Here is a 17502-nt window from a genome sequence, read left to right as displayed (position 1 = left end):
TGCGGTATGTCGCCCCTTCCTCCCACTCTAAACTCCTTCCCTTTCTCAGTTTGTGATACATCTGCTAACTTATGGCCTTTATACACTTTGTTCCTTTTGCCTGTAACCCCCTCCATCACCGCCATTGCGCTACTCCATCATCCTCCATGTCACTTCCTTTGGGAATTCTTTTCTGATTGTTTTTATCAACTTGGCCTGCCAAGAATAAATGAGATATTATTCTCTGTTCCCAAATGTCACTCTTGTTTTCTCTGTGGTAACACTCATCTGATATCCTATAATCTCTATATTCCCAGTGTCCAGTGTAAGGTTCAATCCTATAGATGAGCTACAAACACTGGTTGTTTTAAATAATTGTTTGCTTGTGCTTTTGTTGTTGTTGTTGTTGTTGTTTAGGGGTTTTGTTTGTTTTGTTTTGTTTTGTTTTTTGAGACAAGGTTTCTCTGTGCAGCTCTGACTGTTCTGGAACTCGGTCTGTAGACCATGCAGGTCTTGAACTCAAAGATCTACCCGCCTCTCCCTCCCATTGCTGGGATTAGAGGCATGTGCCACCATGCCTTGCTTTTTTTTTTTTTTTTTTTTTTTTTTTTTTTTTTTTTGGTTTTTCGAGACCGGGTTTCTCTGTGTAGCTCTGGCTGTCCTGGAACTCACTTTGTAGACCAGGCTGGCTTTGAACTCAGAAATCTACCTGCCTCTGCCTCCAAAGTGCTGGGATTAAAGGCGTGCGCCACCACACCCGGCTTTTTTTTTTTTTTTTTTTTGATACATTTTCATTAGGTAGGCCAGGCTGCCCTCAAACTTGCAATCTTCCTGCTTTAGCCTCCATAGTGCTTGGATTACAGGTACCACACCAAGCTGCTGTATTGAAAAATTGTTTGTTGAGACAGCCTTCTATACCCCAGGCTGGCCTTGAACTCACTATGTAGCTGAGGATAACGTTGAATTCCTAATTTTTCTGCTTCTATCTCCTTGAATCGAATTTTACTGTGTTAGCAGTCATGGAGGTCACAGACCTGCTAGTCAATTCTGGCTGAGCAACAGAAGTTGATGTGAAAGATGACTTTTTTTTTTAAAGATTTATTTATTTATTTTATGTGTATGAGCACACTGTAGCTTTCTTCAGACACACCAGAAGAAGGCATCAAGCTTTCTTCAGACACACCAGAAGAAGGCATCAGATCCCATTACAGATGGTTGTGAGCCACCATGTGGTTGCTGGGAATTGAACTCAGGACCTCAGGAAAAACAGCTGGTGCTCTTAACAGCTGACCCTCTCTCCAGCCTGAAAGATGGCTTTTTAAAGTGGATCTCTTGCTGGAAGCTGGCTCCTTATTTTTCCACTGTTCATTTACAGGCTTAGCAACCTGATTCAGGTGACAACTCTGCGCCTTAGTTGCTTCAAATATCAATATAGGTTTCCTGGAAGCAAATAGGGTTTTTTGAACCTAATATTTTATGTATTAGTTATATTTCTTATAAAATTATAATTCACATTCTTTGGTGCTTTTGTCTCATTTCTCTTTATTGGTTTGTAAGTTTTTGTTGTTGTTAATATTTGCCATATATTTCACAAATATTTTTTTCTTTTTTCCTTTTTATTCAGGATTGAGCCTGGGGCTACATATGTTAGTCGGTGCTCTGCCGCTGAGCTGTATCGCTAGACTTTAACTCGTTTTTTCAGTTAGACATATTTGTACCTTTTTCAGTAGCAATAGAAAAATATTTACTTGCTTGAGAGAGCCTGTTGTACTATGTAGCCCCAGGCTGGCCTCGAACTTGTAGTTCTCCTTCCTCAGTCGCTTGAGTGCTGGTGATGCCAGGTGTGTACCATGCCCAGAAAAGCTACTCATTTGCCTTTATTCTTATCCAACCATTTGCAAATGTACAATCCATTCTTAGTTCACCTGTTGCATGCAGACTGGCCAACAGCCAGGTCTGGCTTCTTAGGAAGTAGTTTGCTAAGCCCTGAGTAATACACTCATTAAATTCAAACTACCTTTGCTTTCCTGGAAGAAATACCACTTGACCATGAACAAATCGTTGGCTTTGGCTTGTGTATATTTAGGATTTTTGCATTTACATATTTGTAAGACAGGTGGTTTTTGCAGAGACTGCAAACTAGTAGTGTGGCACAGATGTATTATTTTATTTAGCCTATAGCCTATTTTAATAAGCTGTCAATATTTAAAAAATGGGAAATAGTACCATAAAAATGGACTTATTAAAACTGGGAGCATTTGGCCCAGTTTTATCGCCTTTTATAGATTTTCTGTATGGTGTGTTTTCTATTTCATTAACTTCTGTCTTTATTTTATTGTTTAGATTTATTTTATGTGTATAGGTGCTTTTACTTACTGCATGTATGTTAAGTGTACCTTGCATTTGTCTTGTGCATATATAGGTCAGAAGAGAACATCAGATCCCTTGAGACTGGAGTTACAGCCAGTTATGAGTCACTATGTGGGTCCCCAGTGCCTTTGGACCAGCTCTTAACTACTGAGCCAGCTCTCTGAGGCTCCTGCCCTTATTTTAACTTTACCTTTGGTTGGTTGGCAGCTTTCTCCTGCTAAGATTATTTGGCTTTTGCTTATCTCTTAGCACTGACAATGTTCTCTCTCTCTCTCTCTCTCTCTCTCCCCCTCCCCCCATGTGAGCTCTTCTTCTTCTTCTTCTTCTTCTTCTTCTTCTTCTTCTTCTTCTTCCTCTTCTTCTTCCTCTTCTTCTTCCTCTTCTTCTTCCTCTTCTTCCTCTTCTTCTTCCTCTTCTTCTCCTCCTCTCCTCCTCCCCTCCTCCTCCTCCCCTCCTCCTCCCCTCCTCCTCTCCTCCTTCTCCTCCTCCTCTCCCTCCTTCTTCTTCCCTCCTCTTCCTCCTCCTCCTCCTCCTCCTCCTTTTTTGGTTCTGAAACAGTTTAAAATACATTGGAATCTTCTGTTTCTTGAAGGTTTCTTTAGAATGGGCCTTTAAAACTATTTATGCTTTCTAGAATTTTGCAAGGAGAAGTTTGCTTTTGTTTCTTCTATTCTTTCTGGCTGATGACCTAGTAAATATTACTGACCTGCATGTGAGCAGGAACTTCTGTCAGATCTGTAGGTAGACACCTGGACGTTCCCCAGTTTTCTGTCCTAAATGTCGCCTACTTCCCCCAGATGTTTGAACTTATAAATTGATACAAAAAGGCTGGGCTTATGCTGGGGGCTAGAGAGATGGCTCTCTAGTTTGCTGCTGTTACAGAGGACCTGGGTTCCATGAACCACAACCATTAGAAACTCTAGGTCTAGGGCAACAGTTCTCAACCTGTGGCTTGAGATCCCTTTGGGAGGGAGGTCAATGGACCCTTTCACAGGGGTCACCTAAGACACCCACTATTGGAAAACACAGATGTTTACATTATGATTCATAGCAGTAGTGAGAGCACACCTATGAAGTAGCAATGTAATGATTTCGTGGCGGGGTCACCATAACATGGGGAACTGTATAAAAGGGTTGCAGCATTAGGAAGGTTGGAGCTCTGTGGGCTCCAGTGCCTTCTTCCAGCTTCCGTGGGCATGAGGCATACAAATGGTACACATACACACACACACACACACAGGCAGAAACACATCCACATAAAGTAAATGAATCTTTTAAAAAACGGTTTCACTGTTTTTTTTTTTTTTTTTTTGTCTTTAAAGAGGGTAGTGCCTCATGCCCAGGCTGGCTTTGAAATGGCTGTGCAGCTAAGGATAACCTCAAACTTCTTGTCTTGCTTTCATCTTCTAGATGATCAATACAGTACCCAGTTTCTATGGTGCTGAGAACTGAGTCCAGCGGTCTGTGTATGCCAAGACAACAGTCCACTAACTGAGCCACAGCACCCCTAGGCCATGTTTATACTAGGCAAACAGTCCACTAACTAACCTACATCCCTAGACCATATATATATATACATATACATATATATATACACACATATGTGTATATATATATGTTAATAATTAAGAAGTTACCTTCATATCGTAGCTGTCTTTTTCTTTCTTTCCTTGTTTATTTGTAGTTTTGCAGGGGTTTCTGTGTATTGGTCTTCTCAAAAACCAGACGTTGATTTTATTGTCTGAGTCTGTGTTTTCCTTTGAACTTTATCTGTTATCTCCTTTGCATGTGATTCAGACTTGCCAGGGTACTTCTACATTTTTTTGAATCAATCTACTTTGTTGTTTTATAAATAAAGTATTTTTCTTAGGATGTTGATTATAATCCATTGTCCTGTTCCTGGCATGGCATTATTGAAATATTATTTAACATTTGGTAGTCTGTCCTAGCTTCCTTTTTCATCACTGTGATTAAAGTATCCTGACAAAGTCATGTTAGGGGAGAAACTCCTAACAAGGGCAAGACAGGGTTAGTCACCGAGACTCCTGACCCAGGAGGTTCCAAAACTGGTCAAGTTTACAATTAAAACGAGCCATCATGGTAGTCCAAGCATTATTATTATTTTTTTAATTATTATTATTATTATTATTTTAAATATTTTGGTTATTGGGCAAGAAGATAAGTTACTCTGTCAGTGAGAGAATGTTCCCAAATTAATATTTTTAGCCTCTCTTTTCTAAACTGAAACCTTTCTGATACCTACAAAGCCAGGCAATAATCAATCTGTTATTATTAATATGCCATAGTGGTACATTGAAGTGAGTTTTGTATACACATGTATGGTATATATGTGTGCGCTTGTGCATCAGGAGCATGTGTAGTATGTGTGTATGTGTGTGTGCGCACACGTGTGTCACACTTATGGAGTGTGCATATTTATATGAGGTATATGATGCATTTTGTATAGCTCTCACTGGGTCTGAACCCTCCTTGCAGGGGACATAGCTCATGTCTGCTCTGCTCCTGCAGGTCTGCAGCCCTTTGGAACTCAGTCCCTTGTTTACATCCTTCGTTTGACGCTAGAGCTGTCCATTTTCTCTGGCTGGATGGAGAGGCCACATCAGGATGCTTCCTTGTCCAAAAAAGATGCCTGTACCCAGACTTACCCACCTAGAAGGAGGATCAGGCATGCCCAAGTGCAGGATGCAGGTAAACCTATCTGCCAGTGGGTTAGGGCTAGGAGGGTGGGCTGTTCCTGCTAAGGGTAGTGTTCGTGACTCGGGGGGGATGTGGTGGAAGTGAAGGGCAAGACAGGGTTTCACAAAATACCAGGATTCAAATAATCCAATGGACTTTATGGTATGTGGCTCATTTGCACTTGACCATGTATAGTAACCTCAGGAGTAGAGTTCTCCAGTTTCTGCTCCACTCTCCCCACCCCACCTCCCTCTCCCGGCTAGTTGAACTTCTGGTACTCAATTTCTTGTCCTCATAAAGGCAGGTCTGCTGCCCATCCCTGCTTTTGGCCATGGGGCATGTGTGGAGGCCATGGAAGAACAAAGGGTGATGGGATTTGGGGGCAGATAGGCTTGAGTTTAAATTTCAGCCCTGCCTGTTTCAAGCTCTGCAGATCTTGGGCAAGCTGCCTTCCCCTTTTGCCTGCCGGTCTGATTTCTTCCTGGCAAATAGGAGCTAATAGTTTTTAGGCTTACTGTGAAGTCTAAATGACATGTGTGAATTGCTCAGCCAGGCTCCTGGCACTTTATATGTATTTTTGCACCTCCCTCAACCCCATCTTGTGTGGCTCACAGAACCACAAATATTCACTGGCAACGAAGTCAGGGGACCAGCAATAAACTCTAACACTTCCCATTTTTAGGTTTACATGAGACCAACAGATTTCTTTCCCACGGTGGCAGTAAGATTTGCAGAGCAGATGTCTTGGTGTGAAGCCGCTCCCTCGGAGGTGTCTCATGAATGTTTGCCGACAAATTCATGCAAGGATTGACCTTCCTTCTCTCTGCCTTCCCATGCCAGGTTGGGAAGATTGAAAGGCCCTACACTGCTCTATGTCTGCAGATGGCGAGGCTTGCTCTTCTGTCTAATGGTGCCAGGCTGCAGATGGGGAGCCCCGAGGCTGCATGGAGCAAGCTGCTCCTCTCTGGATCTGTGCCAGGTTGCTCTCATGCAAAAGACTGCTCGAGAGAGCAATCCAGGCTGCAGCCTAGTGCTGAGCGGTCTGTCTGTGTGCAGTTTCATGTTCCCGGATCTCATACCCTCATGGGCCCACTCCGGAGGGCGGACACTCTATTGCTCTAGGTTGGTTTGGCGATTACAGGTCTGAGCTTCAAAGCCTTACTAATTGCAGCCTGGGGGAGCTGGTCGAGCAAGCCAAGCTTCCTCAAGTGGGCAAGTCAGGCTGCAGGGCCATAGTGGGGTTGACATTTGCAGTTTTCAGGTGCGGCTGCTGAAGCTAGGGTTCCTGCGGGATCACCAGAGGAAGGAGCCACCTCTGGTGGCTGGTGGCAGTCCTTCCTCCTAGCTCCTGGAGCCCACGCCTCCCCGGATCTGGCCGGCGTCAGCCAAGTCAGGTGGAAATCTCCCCATTCAAACCAGCGCGGGCCAATCAGGGACTGGCGCGCCCGGCCGTTCCAACGCGCGGAGCGGCCCGGGCCCAGGATCCCGCCCGCCCGGGAGACGCAGGCGAGGTGCAGAAAGGCTGAGCCTGCTGCCTGGGTTACCTGCACCCACATAACCACCGCCTGCGGACAGACCCTCCTGTCCTGGCCGCAACAGGGACGCTATGGAGCGCTCTCTGCACCGCGTCTCCCTCGGGAGCCGGCGCGCCCACCCGAACTTGTCCTTCTATCTCACCACCTTTGGTAAGTGCCTCTGGGCCAGGCTGCCGATGGACTGTTTCTTTGGAATCGGAGCCAGAAAGGCAAGCCCCCACTGTAGCAGGGAGGCTGCGAACAGGTGCTCTTTCTGTTCGGACACCCTCTCTGGCCCCTTCCTCCAGGCTCAGCAAGTCAATGGACACCACCTGCTGCCCCGGCCGCTGCTGCCAGCTGCAGTTGGTTCTGCCTCACTTGGCTGGAATAATCATGCCCCAGTTCATCTTTCAGAGAGGCCTGCCTTGTAACCACAGAGCTCCCCATTAGCCAGCGCTCAGGTTAAATCAGGGTCTAGTTTACTCTGTCGAGACAGCTCAGTCACCTGCTTCCTTTGGCTCAGGGACTAGAAGGAAGGGTTAGCTCAGGTCCCCTGTGGAGGCTGTATCTAACTTCTCTCGTTGGATATCTAACCCACACTCAGTGTGGATGGGGCTAGTCTTCTCCAAGATAGATCTTAGGAGAGTATAAAGGCTGAGGGGAACAGAAAGGGTCAGTAGGCCCTATAAGCCCCGAAGTTGCTCTGTTCCTCCAAATCCCAGCCAGCCAGCAGCGTTCCCAAAGGACTATGCAAACCTAGCCTTCCAAGGAATTACAGTAAGAATCGTACCCCTTCCCCAGAACACAGCTCTGCACAGCTCTTCATTTTCTCCCTGTTAGGAGGGGCTTGTTCCTCTTCTGCCAAGTGAGACTAGTTGAGAGGAGTCTCTCTCTAGCCCGTGGTGAGGGCTTGATACCTGACTGTGAGCCTTCCCACCAATGCTGTTCTGACTCGTATACAAGTTCTTTATGAAGTTGGAGTGGTTACCCAGCTTTCAAAGGCAGAGCACACACAGAATGAGACCCTCAAGAAGGGTTCTTGTCTTCTCTGCTCTCCAGGTTATCCCAGCACGGCACATTTGGCTCTTCACAGCTTGAGCCCCAGGAGCAGAGGGAGTAATGGAAACGCAGTGGGTTGATTCCTAGAGACAGACTGCATCTCGGCAGCCTGGACCTCACCTATCCTGGTGCTGGAAGATCTAAAAGAGAAATTCACTAGCCACCTGTTGGTTGAGGGCTCACTGGTGCATGACCTGTGTCCAGTGTGTCACCTGCATAGTTTCATTTAATGTCCCCAAATCCTACAAGCCAATCCTTTTAATTCCAGAGGGACACAAGGCTCTCCAAGACAAGGGAGATTTCCAGATGAGAGAGGGTCAGGGGGCATCACCTTTTCCAGGTCCTTGTTCAAGAGTTTAAAAGCCATTTACTTTATGTTCTCAGTGTCCTTGACCACTCCTTCCTAGTCTTAACAAAGTCCACATGGTTCTGCGAGTACAGCTTTGTAAGACAACCCTCTCACTGCTGGTGCGACGTGAATATTTCTTTGCAGTTACTCTGTGATCTTTTGTTCAACTAAAGTCTTTTTCCAGACTGGAGCAGGGGAGCGTCCAGTCCCAGCAGGGTGTGGCTCCTTCAGCCTGGCGATGGCTTCCAGTTGGGCATGATGGCTATCAAGTGAATCAGCTGTTTGAACCTGTGACTGTCACCTGAGTGTGCAGGAGTCATGCAGGAACTGGGGAGAGGGGGGAGCCACCTGCTCCTTCTGTGCAGCTTGCTCTTGGATATTTTTGACACTAATTTGAATGCTTGAAAAATGTTTCCTGCAATAGTTTTGTCTCCTGGGGTGCCATTTGCCAGGGCGACCTTACTGCTGGCTGCTAATTGTCACTGGGCACTGAATGCTCTATGCTCGTGGGTTCATGATGATTCCTGTTAGTGGTTACCAAACCAGAGCCCGAGCATTTTTGGACTTTTAGTTGTGGTGGTGGTAATGGAGATTGAACCCAGGGCCCCAACACTAGGCAAATGTTCTACTCCACTGGGCCCTTGAAAACACACAGGTTCCCAGAATTCATCTCCAGAGTGTGATTTAATAACTATGAGTGGATCCTGAGACTCTGACCTTAAAGACGTCCTAGAGATCTTTTGAATATGATCCAGACTTGGAAGCTATGGATTCCAGGTCGGTTTTTGCAGCCAATGTAGGTACCATTTGATGCAGATCTCTTTGCTAACTTTCTCAGTTCCTTGGCCTTTCCCCAACACTCCTTGGCCCCTTCAACAGTAGGCCTTACCTGGTAGTCATGCTGCAGACATTTAAAGGAGGTAGAAACACAAAGAGAAAAAAATATTTCCATCAGAATTCCCTACAGAAAGTCTCTGCCTCTGTCTCTGTCTCTGTCTGTCTGTCTGTCTCTCTCTCTCTCTCACTCTCTCTCTCACACACACAGAGTGGGGGATGTGAGCACACCTACTATTTCCCAAGGAAGGCAGGTCCAAGTAACATTCGCTGGCTGCCTCATTGCCTCTGAGGCCCTTAGCTTCAAGGGGAGGCACAAGCGGAGGCCAGGAACCAGCTAGTCCTTCTTTAGAGTGATTTGATGTAATTTGAAGAAGTGTTAGCATGTGTTTGTGGCTGTATCTTCCAGGGTCACACCTCTTATTTTGATTAGGGTATTTGTTAATTCTCTGGTAAATGCTCTACAGAGCTATAATGCATAATGTATACAGTTCACTCATTGGAAATGTACAACTTTGTGGCTTTGAGTAAATTTACAGAGTTATGCAACTATTACTATGACCAGTTTAGAGTATTTTCATCACACTAGAAATAAACACTGTACCTTTTAGCTTCTTGTTTTCCATCCCTGGCCCTCCACCCTTCCCAACCCCCACCAATCATGACTGTGTTTTCTGATTCAACGCATATGCCTTGTTGAGGGGATTTTATGTAAATGGAAGTGTGTATGTGTATTTCTATGAATGTCTCTTCTTACGGTGTTTTCAAGGAACGCTCATGTTGTAGCACATAGCAGTACTTCATTTAAAAATAGTTTTTACGTTTATTTGTGTGTGTATGTGTGTGTGTATACACATGTGTCATAGCACAAGTGCGGAGGTCTGAGGACAGCTTGTAGAAGCTGGTTACCTAGTCACATCATGTGCTTCTTGGGCATGGCACATAAGCCTATAACACTGGGATGGGGGTATGACACAGAGGTAAGAAGATCTTTGCTGGCTTTGCTGGCCACCAACTTAGCCAAAAAAGAACCTCAATAAGACTTAACAACACTTGGAGGCAGGGGCAGGGACAGGGACAGGGGCAGGGGCAGGGGCAGGGGCAGGGGCAGGGGCAGGGGCAGGGGCAGGGGCAGGGGCAGCAGAAGTGTATATAAGGGACACATAGTTACGATTAACAAACAATAAGAGTTGTTGTTGTTTTGTTGTGTGTATGTATGTGTGTGTGTGTTTTAAGGAAGCAACCATAGAAATGTTTTATTTCCGGACCTTCAGGTTTGCTTTATAGTCTCCTACTTTGTCATCATCACAGACTCGATTACTGACCGTTGCTTTGTAATAACATTTTGGAATCTCGAAGTACAAATCCTTTGATTTTATTCTTCAGTGTTATTTTGGTTGTTCTATGTTCATGGTACTTCTAGATGCATTTTAGGTACAATTATTTTATATTGAAAACTCCCATTCACAAAAATGTCGGGTATGTACAGGAAATCTTGAAAGGAAACCAAGGTTTTAGCTTGCATATCAGCGACCTGCCTGGGTTGTCTCTGAGCACGTCATTGTTCTCCTCGTGGTCTCTAGCATCCTGGAAACTGCAAACGGTTAGGGGAGAGCACAGGTTGCCTTTCCTCCAGGGTATCTGGGCTGGGAGATGATGGACAGCCAGTGTGTGTGCTCTGAAGGCTGAAGGTAGCTGTGGGCATGGCTGAGACCACCCATCTCTCTTTAGAGATGTCACTGCCATTGAGCCTAAACCTGACAGTTGTGGGGACAGTCCCGAGGCAGGCTCAGTCCAACGGCATGCCCGGAGCCTGGCTCATCAGAGGGAAGCGAGCTTCTGAAGATAAAGAGGACTGTGGGGACAGCACACATTTGCTGGCCTGTTCTTTCTTTTTCCATGTTTGTCCTGGTAGCCGTATTAGCTAGGGCCCTGCATTCCCCCTCCACTGCCTCTCTTTGAAACCACAGAGAAAATGAGTCCAGTTTTGTACTGAGAATGAAGCTCAGGACAGATGCCCACCAGCTGCTCCTTGTGTTGGGCAGAACAAGGTCGGGCTCTGAAGTAGAGGCCTTTGGGGTGACCCTGCCAACTGCTGTCAGCCCTGGTTTCCAGCCCTGTTGCCCTGAGCCTGGCAGACTCACTAGACTTGGCTCAGGAAACCCATCCATTTCTCCAGAGCACATAATTCGCTGGGCAGAGCGCTCGGCACTGGTTGTTTGCCTGTCATTTGTAGCCCATCTGCTTGGGAGGATCGAGAAATTCCTCAGTGTTGCTGTCTGTTGCTAGCTCCTCGCTCTTTTTCAGTTCTTCCCTGTATGTCCTTTCCCAGCCTTTCTTACTATGGTGTGTGGCACACATGCATAAAAACATTCCTAGATGTATATAAAATACCTATATGGATGCACACACACACACACACACACACACACACACACACACACTGGAGCTCAGGTAAGCACCTGGCTTTCACATGTGTGCCAGTGATCCAAACTTTGCTCCTCACATATGGCCAGCACATATTTTTAATTAAGATAAGCTATTACTACATTATATATCTTAGGCAGTCCTCAAATGGACAATCCTCCTGCCTCTGCCTCCTGAATACTGGGATTACAGACAGGGGCCATCGAGTCCAGTTTTGGCGATGTTTTCATTGTTTATTTCAGGGTCTGGTCAGAGACCGTATTCTGTGTCCTTCAATTCTTTGAGATTCGTTGGATTTGCTTGCTCACCCAACGGAGCATTGCGTAGCAAGAGAAGCCTGCGTGTCCTTGATGAGACTCTTGCAGTTGGCGGGTGCAGCGCTCTCCCCATGTGTCAGCGCTGGTCAGCCTTGCTCACCATGTTGCCCTGGTGCCCTGAGTCTGTTATTTTCTCTATCTGTTTATTCTACCAGTTACCAATAGAAGGATGTCGATTCCTACTGTAGATTAAACTTGCCATCCTCTTGCCATCAACACGGTCAGCCTTTCCTTTATGTATTTTGAAGTTAAGAATATATGGTTGTATAGTTCTTCTTTTTCTGCAGACTAAAAACTTTTATTATAAGGTCTTCAGCTGTTACAAGCCTTCTCTTTATTTCTAGTAGAGGTACAGTCTGCATTTCTTGGCACTGACATAGTTCCCCAGGTCCAGCCTGTGTCTGGCCTGCCTTTTTCTATCCTTTGTCTTTCCAAACTGGGTCTTTGTACTTCAAGTGCTCAGAGTTCACCGCAAAAAGGCAGGCATGGAGGTATTATCTTTTCTCCTCGTTCAGAGCTTACAAAAATGTCTTTTCTTTGGCTGGTCAGGTGCTAGCAGCCCAGGCTAGCCTTTCATGTTATCGACAGTGTCTCACTATGTTGCCCCAGTTGGGCTACACTTCCCAGGCTGAGCTTGAACTTATGACAGGTGCGTGCTGCGTGCCTGGCTCTTGGGATCACCTTGAGTCACCGTGAGGGACTGAGGGTATTTGAAACTGAGCCGCCGTTCTGTGAGGCTCTGTGTCTGGTTATGGCTCACCTTGTTCCAAAGGAGTAGCCCTTTAGGTTCTCTTTGATCCCCTGAATTTTGGTCTCCTCATCACCAGAGTTCAGAGACATCCCAGGAGAAAATCAGTCTGGGAAAGACATCAGGCTCCCACAGCCTTGCATTTGCCACCCCACACCCCACATTCTGTGTATCTCATTTCAGCTCCATGAGGATGCTTTTAGATATTTTTACCTGGCTTTTCTAGATTCCCTTACTGTGTCCCTTGGTGAGTCTGTCATCCCCCAAACTAAAGTCTCTGGTGGATTCTTTTTCTCATTTTTCTGACATAATAAAAATCTTCACATTTATTTGTTGGAATGTGTGTGTATGTGTGTGCCTCTGTGTGCGTGTACATACTATAGCATATATCTGGAGATCAGGGGGTAACTTGTGAGAGTCAGTTCTCTCCTACCATGAGTGTTTTCCATGTCAGACTCAGGCTTCAGTCTTGACTGCAAATGTGTTATCCACTGAACCATCATTCTAGCCCCAGAGATTTTATTTTATTATTTTTCTTAATTTGTTGTTTATTTTATGTACATGCGTGTGTGCTTGCATGAGTTTTGAGTACCATGTGTATGTATGTGGTTGTGGAGGTCAGAAGAGGGCGTGGGACCCCTTGGAACTGGAGTTACAGGAAGATGTACTCTCCCTGATGTGGGTGCTGGGACTGGGTCCTCTGAAAGAGCAGTAAGCAATCTGAGTTACTGAGTGACGTCTCCAAGCCTCTCCCTCAGGATGTGTTCTCAGTGTCTCTTTTCTTCTCCCTCCCTCCCTCCATTGTCATGTCAGTGGGAGTGCTGTTGTGCACTGGGTACTTCCCATGAGGATAGGAAGTGTGCTACTCTGACAGTTCCCACTGTAAACTGGAGGAGCCGAGACACCACAGGGCTTACGGACTCCAGAGTCCACGCTTTGTTCATGGCTCCGTGCTTCTGTCTTGTGTTTTCTGCACTAAATTTGTTCTTCTGGAAAGTGTTATCTGATCACTTTTAAAAAATACCTCAGATGTAAAACCTAATGAAAATAAATTATGAATTCCATCGTGTGGTGTGGTGCGGTGTAAAGTTGTAAGAATGTATATGAGAGATAACCATCATTATAGAATAACTGCAGACAAAGAGTGGTAATGTAGGGGCTGGAGAGATGGCTCAGTGGTTAAGAACACAGGCTGTTCTTCCAGAGGACCCAAGTTCAATTCTCAGCAGCCACACGGCAACTCGCAACCGTCTGTAACTGCAGATCCAGAGGATCTGGCGCCCTGACCAGACATGCAGGCAGAATACCAATGTACTTAAAAATAAACAAAATTTCAAAAAAAAAAAAAAAAGATTGTGTGAAACAGATAAGGATACTGAGTATATAAAGCGTTGTAGACATTTTCAAATTAAAACCATATGACTTTTATATATGACTTAAAAAATAATTATAATCTGAGTGTGGTAGTGCACACCTTTAATCCTAGCACTTGGGAGGAGAGGCAGGTGGAGCTTTGAGTTCGAGACCAGTTTAATCTACAAAAGTGAGTTCCAGGAAAGCCAGAACTACACAGAGAAACTCTGACTTAAAAGAAAGAAGGAAAGAAAGAAAGAAAGAAAGAAAGAGAGAGAGAGAGGGAGAAAGAAAGAAAGAAAGAAAGGAAGAAAGAAAGAAAGAAAGAAAGAAAGAAAGAAAGAAAAGAAAAGAAAAGATATTACAGTATGATGAAAGGGAAAAAAACCCCACAAAAGGCCGAATAACATGAATTTTCTACATATAATAGCAGTGTGTACACATGGGCATGGTAGAAAACCATTTGCCGTGAGGAGAAGAAGTTGTCCTGGGGTTAATGTGGACAGTTCTATACTTTGTAGTTTAAGCAGGAATAGTTACAGTCGATCAACTTTTTTTTTTTTTGCATTTTCATGTGTATGTGTGTGTGCATGTGCATAGGCTCAAATTTGACATTGGTTGCCTTCCTCAGTTGCTCTCTACCGAGGAAGAGAGGCAAGGTCTTTAGCTGAACCGAATGCTCACAGAATTTCCCCCTGTCTGTGCCTCCTGAGTGCTGAGAGTTCAGGCGGCAGCCATGCCTGCCTGGCTTCTTATGTGGACTCTGGCTCTCATACTTGCTGCTCTATCTGCAGAGCTATCTCCTCAGCTCCAGTATGGGCTCTGGAGAAAGGGAGGGGGAGAAGGGAGGGGCTAAGGGAGGGAGGGGGACTGGGCTGTGATCAGGATGTAAAGTGAATAAAAAAAAAGAAAAAGAAAGAAAAACAAAAAGAAACTCAAAGACCTCAAAATACAAAAAGTCTCCCATTCTTAGATATAATAGTATTTCTTAACACTGTGGGTTTTTTTTTCTTTCTTTCAGTCTTAAAACTGAAAAATGGCCTCAGAATTGAGATCAGATTTAATTGCCCTAATTGTGGAGACAATATTTCCCAGTGTTTATTAGCTAAACTGAACAACTTCTATCTGGCCATGTCTGGGAGCTGGGAGTTTGGAATCGCTGACAGGAATGGTTTTTCTCAGGGTTTCTCACAGGGCGGGAAGCCAAGATGTTAGCCAGGGACTCTGTTATCCGAAGGTATCACAGGGCCGGGAGGACTTGTCACGTGACTCTTGGCAGGAGGCCTCTCATTGTCGGGAGGCTTCTGTCTTTCCTCACTTTCCTCTTCATGGGGCCCGCGTGAGTTTGCCCAGGCCACAGGCAGGCAGCCTGCCTCCTCCTGAGCGAGCCTCACGGTTGTGACCGTGAGCAAGAACCCCAGAAAAGGACCGAGAGCCAATTTAAGACGGACACAGGGTTTTCTGAGAGTTTGAAAAAAAATGAATTTTTAATGTTATTATTGTGTGCATGTATGGAGAGAGACAGACAGACAGCAACAAAGAGAGAGACAGACAGATAAAGACAGAGAGACAGAGATAGAGAAAGACAGAGAGAGAGACAGAGGGGGAGAGAGAATCTGTGTATGCCACAGCACATGTATAGAGGTCAGAGGACGATTTTCAGGAGCTGCCCTCTTCTTTCACTGTGGGTTCTGGGGATCGAACTCAGATTGTCATTCACACTGTCATTCGCACTTGGCGAGCACTTTTACCCATGGAACCACGCTTGATGGACGTCTGGTAGGCATATTGATAATTTATTTGCTTACTTATGCAAATATTTTTTTCCTAAGATGTTTTTATTTTTAAAATCATGTGTAAGTGTTAGGTTCCATTATGACGTTTTTAACATAAATTCTATTTTATCAATTCTCTAGCCCTCCCTTGCCCTCTTCCGACTGTGTCCCTCCACCCCTTGCCACGTGGATTCTATGACCTGCCTCACCCCTCCTCTTTTGTCCTTTCTTATGGTACTTGTTCTAGTTTCATGGCCTATAGCCACACACATGCTCACATATATATTCACACACATACACATGCACACATGTGCACGCACACACACACACACACAGACATGCACATGCACTTGCACACAAGTGCTGAAAGCCAGCTGTTGAAGGAGCACATCCTTTCTGGGTCTTATTTGCAGCACCCTGTGGAATGGTTTCCTGATCCACCCATTTGCTTGCAATTTTCATAATTTCATTTTTTTTGGCTGAGCACAGTTGTACAGTGCACATGTGCCATATGTTCACTATCTGTGCCTCTCCTAGTGGACAGCTAGGCTGATTTCATCTTCTTGCTATTGTGAATACGATAACACAAGCAGTTCTGCAAGTGTGTCTGCCATAGGAAGTAGGCAGAAGCCTCCGTGCTGGTTTCTATAACCGATGTCCTACCCCACACCCCACTGCAGTGAATAAAAGCCCCTCTTTCCTCACATCTCTGCCTGCGTTTGGCTTCTTTTTTCTTTTTTTGTTTTTTCGAGACAGGGTTTCTCTGTATAGCTCCGGCTGTCCTGGAACTCACTCTGTAGACCAGGCTGGCCTTGATCTCAGAAATCCACCTGTCTCTGCCTCCCAAATGCTGGGATTAAAGGCGTGCACTACCACTGCCCAGTGGCTTCTTTTTTCTTTCTTTAAAAAAAAATTTTTTTATTAGATATTTTCTTCACTTACATTTCAAATGCTATCCCAAAAGTCCCCTATTACCCTCCCCCGGCCCTGCTCCCCTACCCACTCACTCCCACTTCTTGGCCCTGGCGTTCCCCTGTACTGGGGCATATAAAGTTTGCTAGACCAAGGGGCCTCTCTTCCCAATGATGACCAAGTAGTCCATCTTCTGCTAGATATGCAGCTAGAGACACGAGCTCTGGAGGTACTAGTTAGTTCATATTGTTGTTCCACCTATAGTATTGCAGATCTCTTCAGCTCTTGAGTACTTTTTCTAGCTCCTCCATTGGGGGCCCTGTGTTCCATCCTATAGATGACTGTGAGCATCCACTTCTGTATTTGCCAGGCACTGGCAAAGCCTCATACGAGACAGCTATATCAGGGTCCTTTCAGCAAAATCTTGCTGGCGTATGCAATAGTGTCTGCGTTTGGTGGTTGATTATGGGATGGATCCCCGGATGCTGTAGTCTTTCTCTTTTAAATTGATCCATTTTCTCACGGGCTAGCCTCACGCATACCTGTGTGTAATGCATTTTGATTACGCTGTCTTCCTCCTACCCTGTCAGTCTGTCTCTTCCATCCCTGCCCTTCTCCTAGGCTCAGAACTTTTGGTTTGGGGACTCATCTCACTTAACCAGGGTCATCTGTGTGACCATTGGATTGGAACTGTCCACTGCAGCCTGGGGTGGGGGTGGGGGTCACCAGTGGGCACAGTCTAAGGTGACGACTTCCTATATTCTCAAATCTATCAATAACAAGTGGTTCTTCAATGAAGGGGTCCCCAGAACCCCTCTTCCATTCATGCTTGCCTGCTGTGGGCCCAGGCTGTGTAGCTCTGGTGCCAGCATCCGCAGCTACTGTGAGGTCAGAATCATAGTGACTGTGTATTGCCCAGAAGGTGGCATCTCACGGACCTCCTCCCTAGCTTCCTGCTCATGTTTCCTTTCTACCCCCTCTTCCGCAATGTTCTATGAGCCTTAAAAATGACTGTTCAAGGCTGGTTCTTTGTCTTCTTGACAGCAATTGTGTCTGAGGTGAAGTAGAATCTCAAAGTAGTTTTAATTTTCATTTCTCCAATAGCTAGGGTCATTGGACACTTTCAAAAAAATATTTATGGACCATTTGTGTTTCTTCTTTTGAGAAC

At 45.4% G+C, this 17502-nt stretch overlaps 1 protein-coding gene across 4 annotated transcripts in view; it reads left to right on the top strand.

Moving 5' to 3' along the window:
* Rgs3 (regulator of G protein signaling 3) overlaps positions 1–17502 on the top strand; it is a 138679-nt gene that overhangs the window by 11849 nt on the left and 109328 nt on the right. For 2 of the 4 annotated variants that reach the window (XM_029476128.2, XM_021159585.3), the window contains exon 3: positions 4879–5058. In XM_029476128.2, coding sequence (XP_029331988.1) covers positions 4956–5058 — 103 coding nt within the window. In that variant the 5' untranslated portion in view covers positions 4879–4955. Of the gene's footprint in view, positions 1–4878; positions 5059–6622; positions 6732–17502 lie in introns of those variants that run through there. The other 2 variants (XM_029476129.1, XM_029476132.2) reach the window with 1 other exon arrangement.

The sequence above is a fragment of the Mus caroli genome, unplaced genomic scaffold (genome assembly GCF_978045245.1).
Source record: "Mus caroli unplaced genomic scaffold, Mus_caroli_1 scaffold_6, whole genome shotgun sequence".
NCBI lineage: Eukaryota > Metazoa > Chordata > Mammalia > Rodentia > Muridae > Mus > Mus caroli.
The sequence above is the reverse complement of the archived record's forward strand: the minus strand, read 5'-3'. Positions and strand labels throughout refer to the sequence as shown.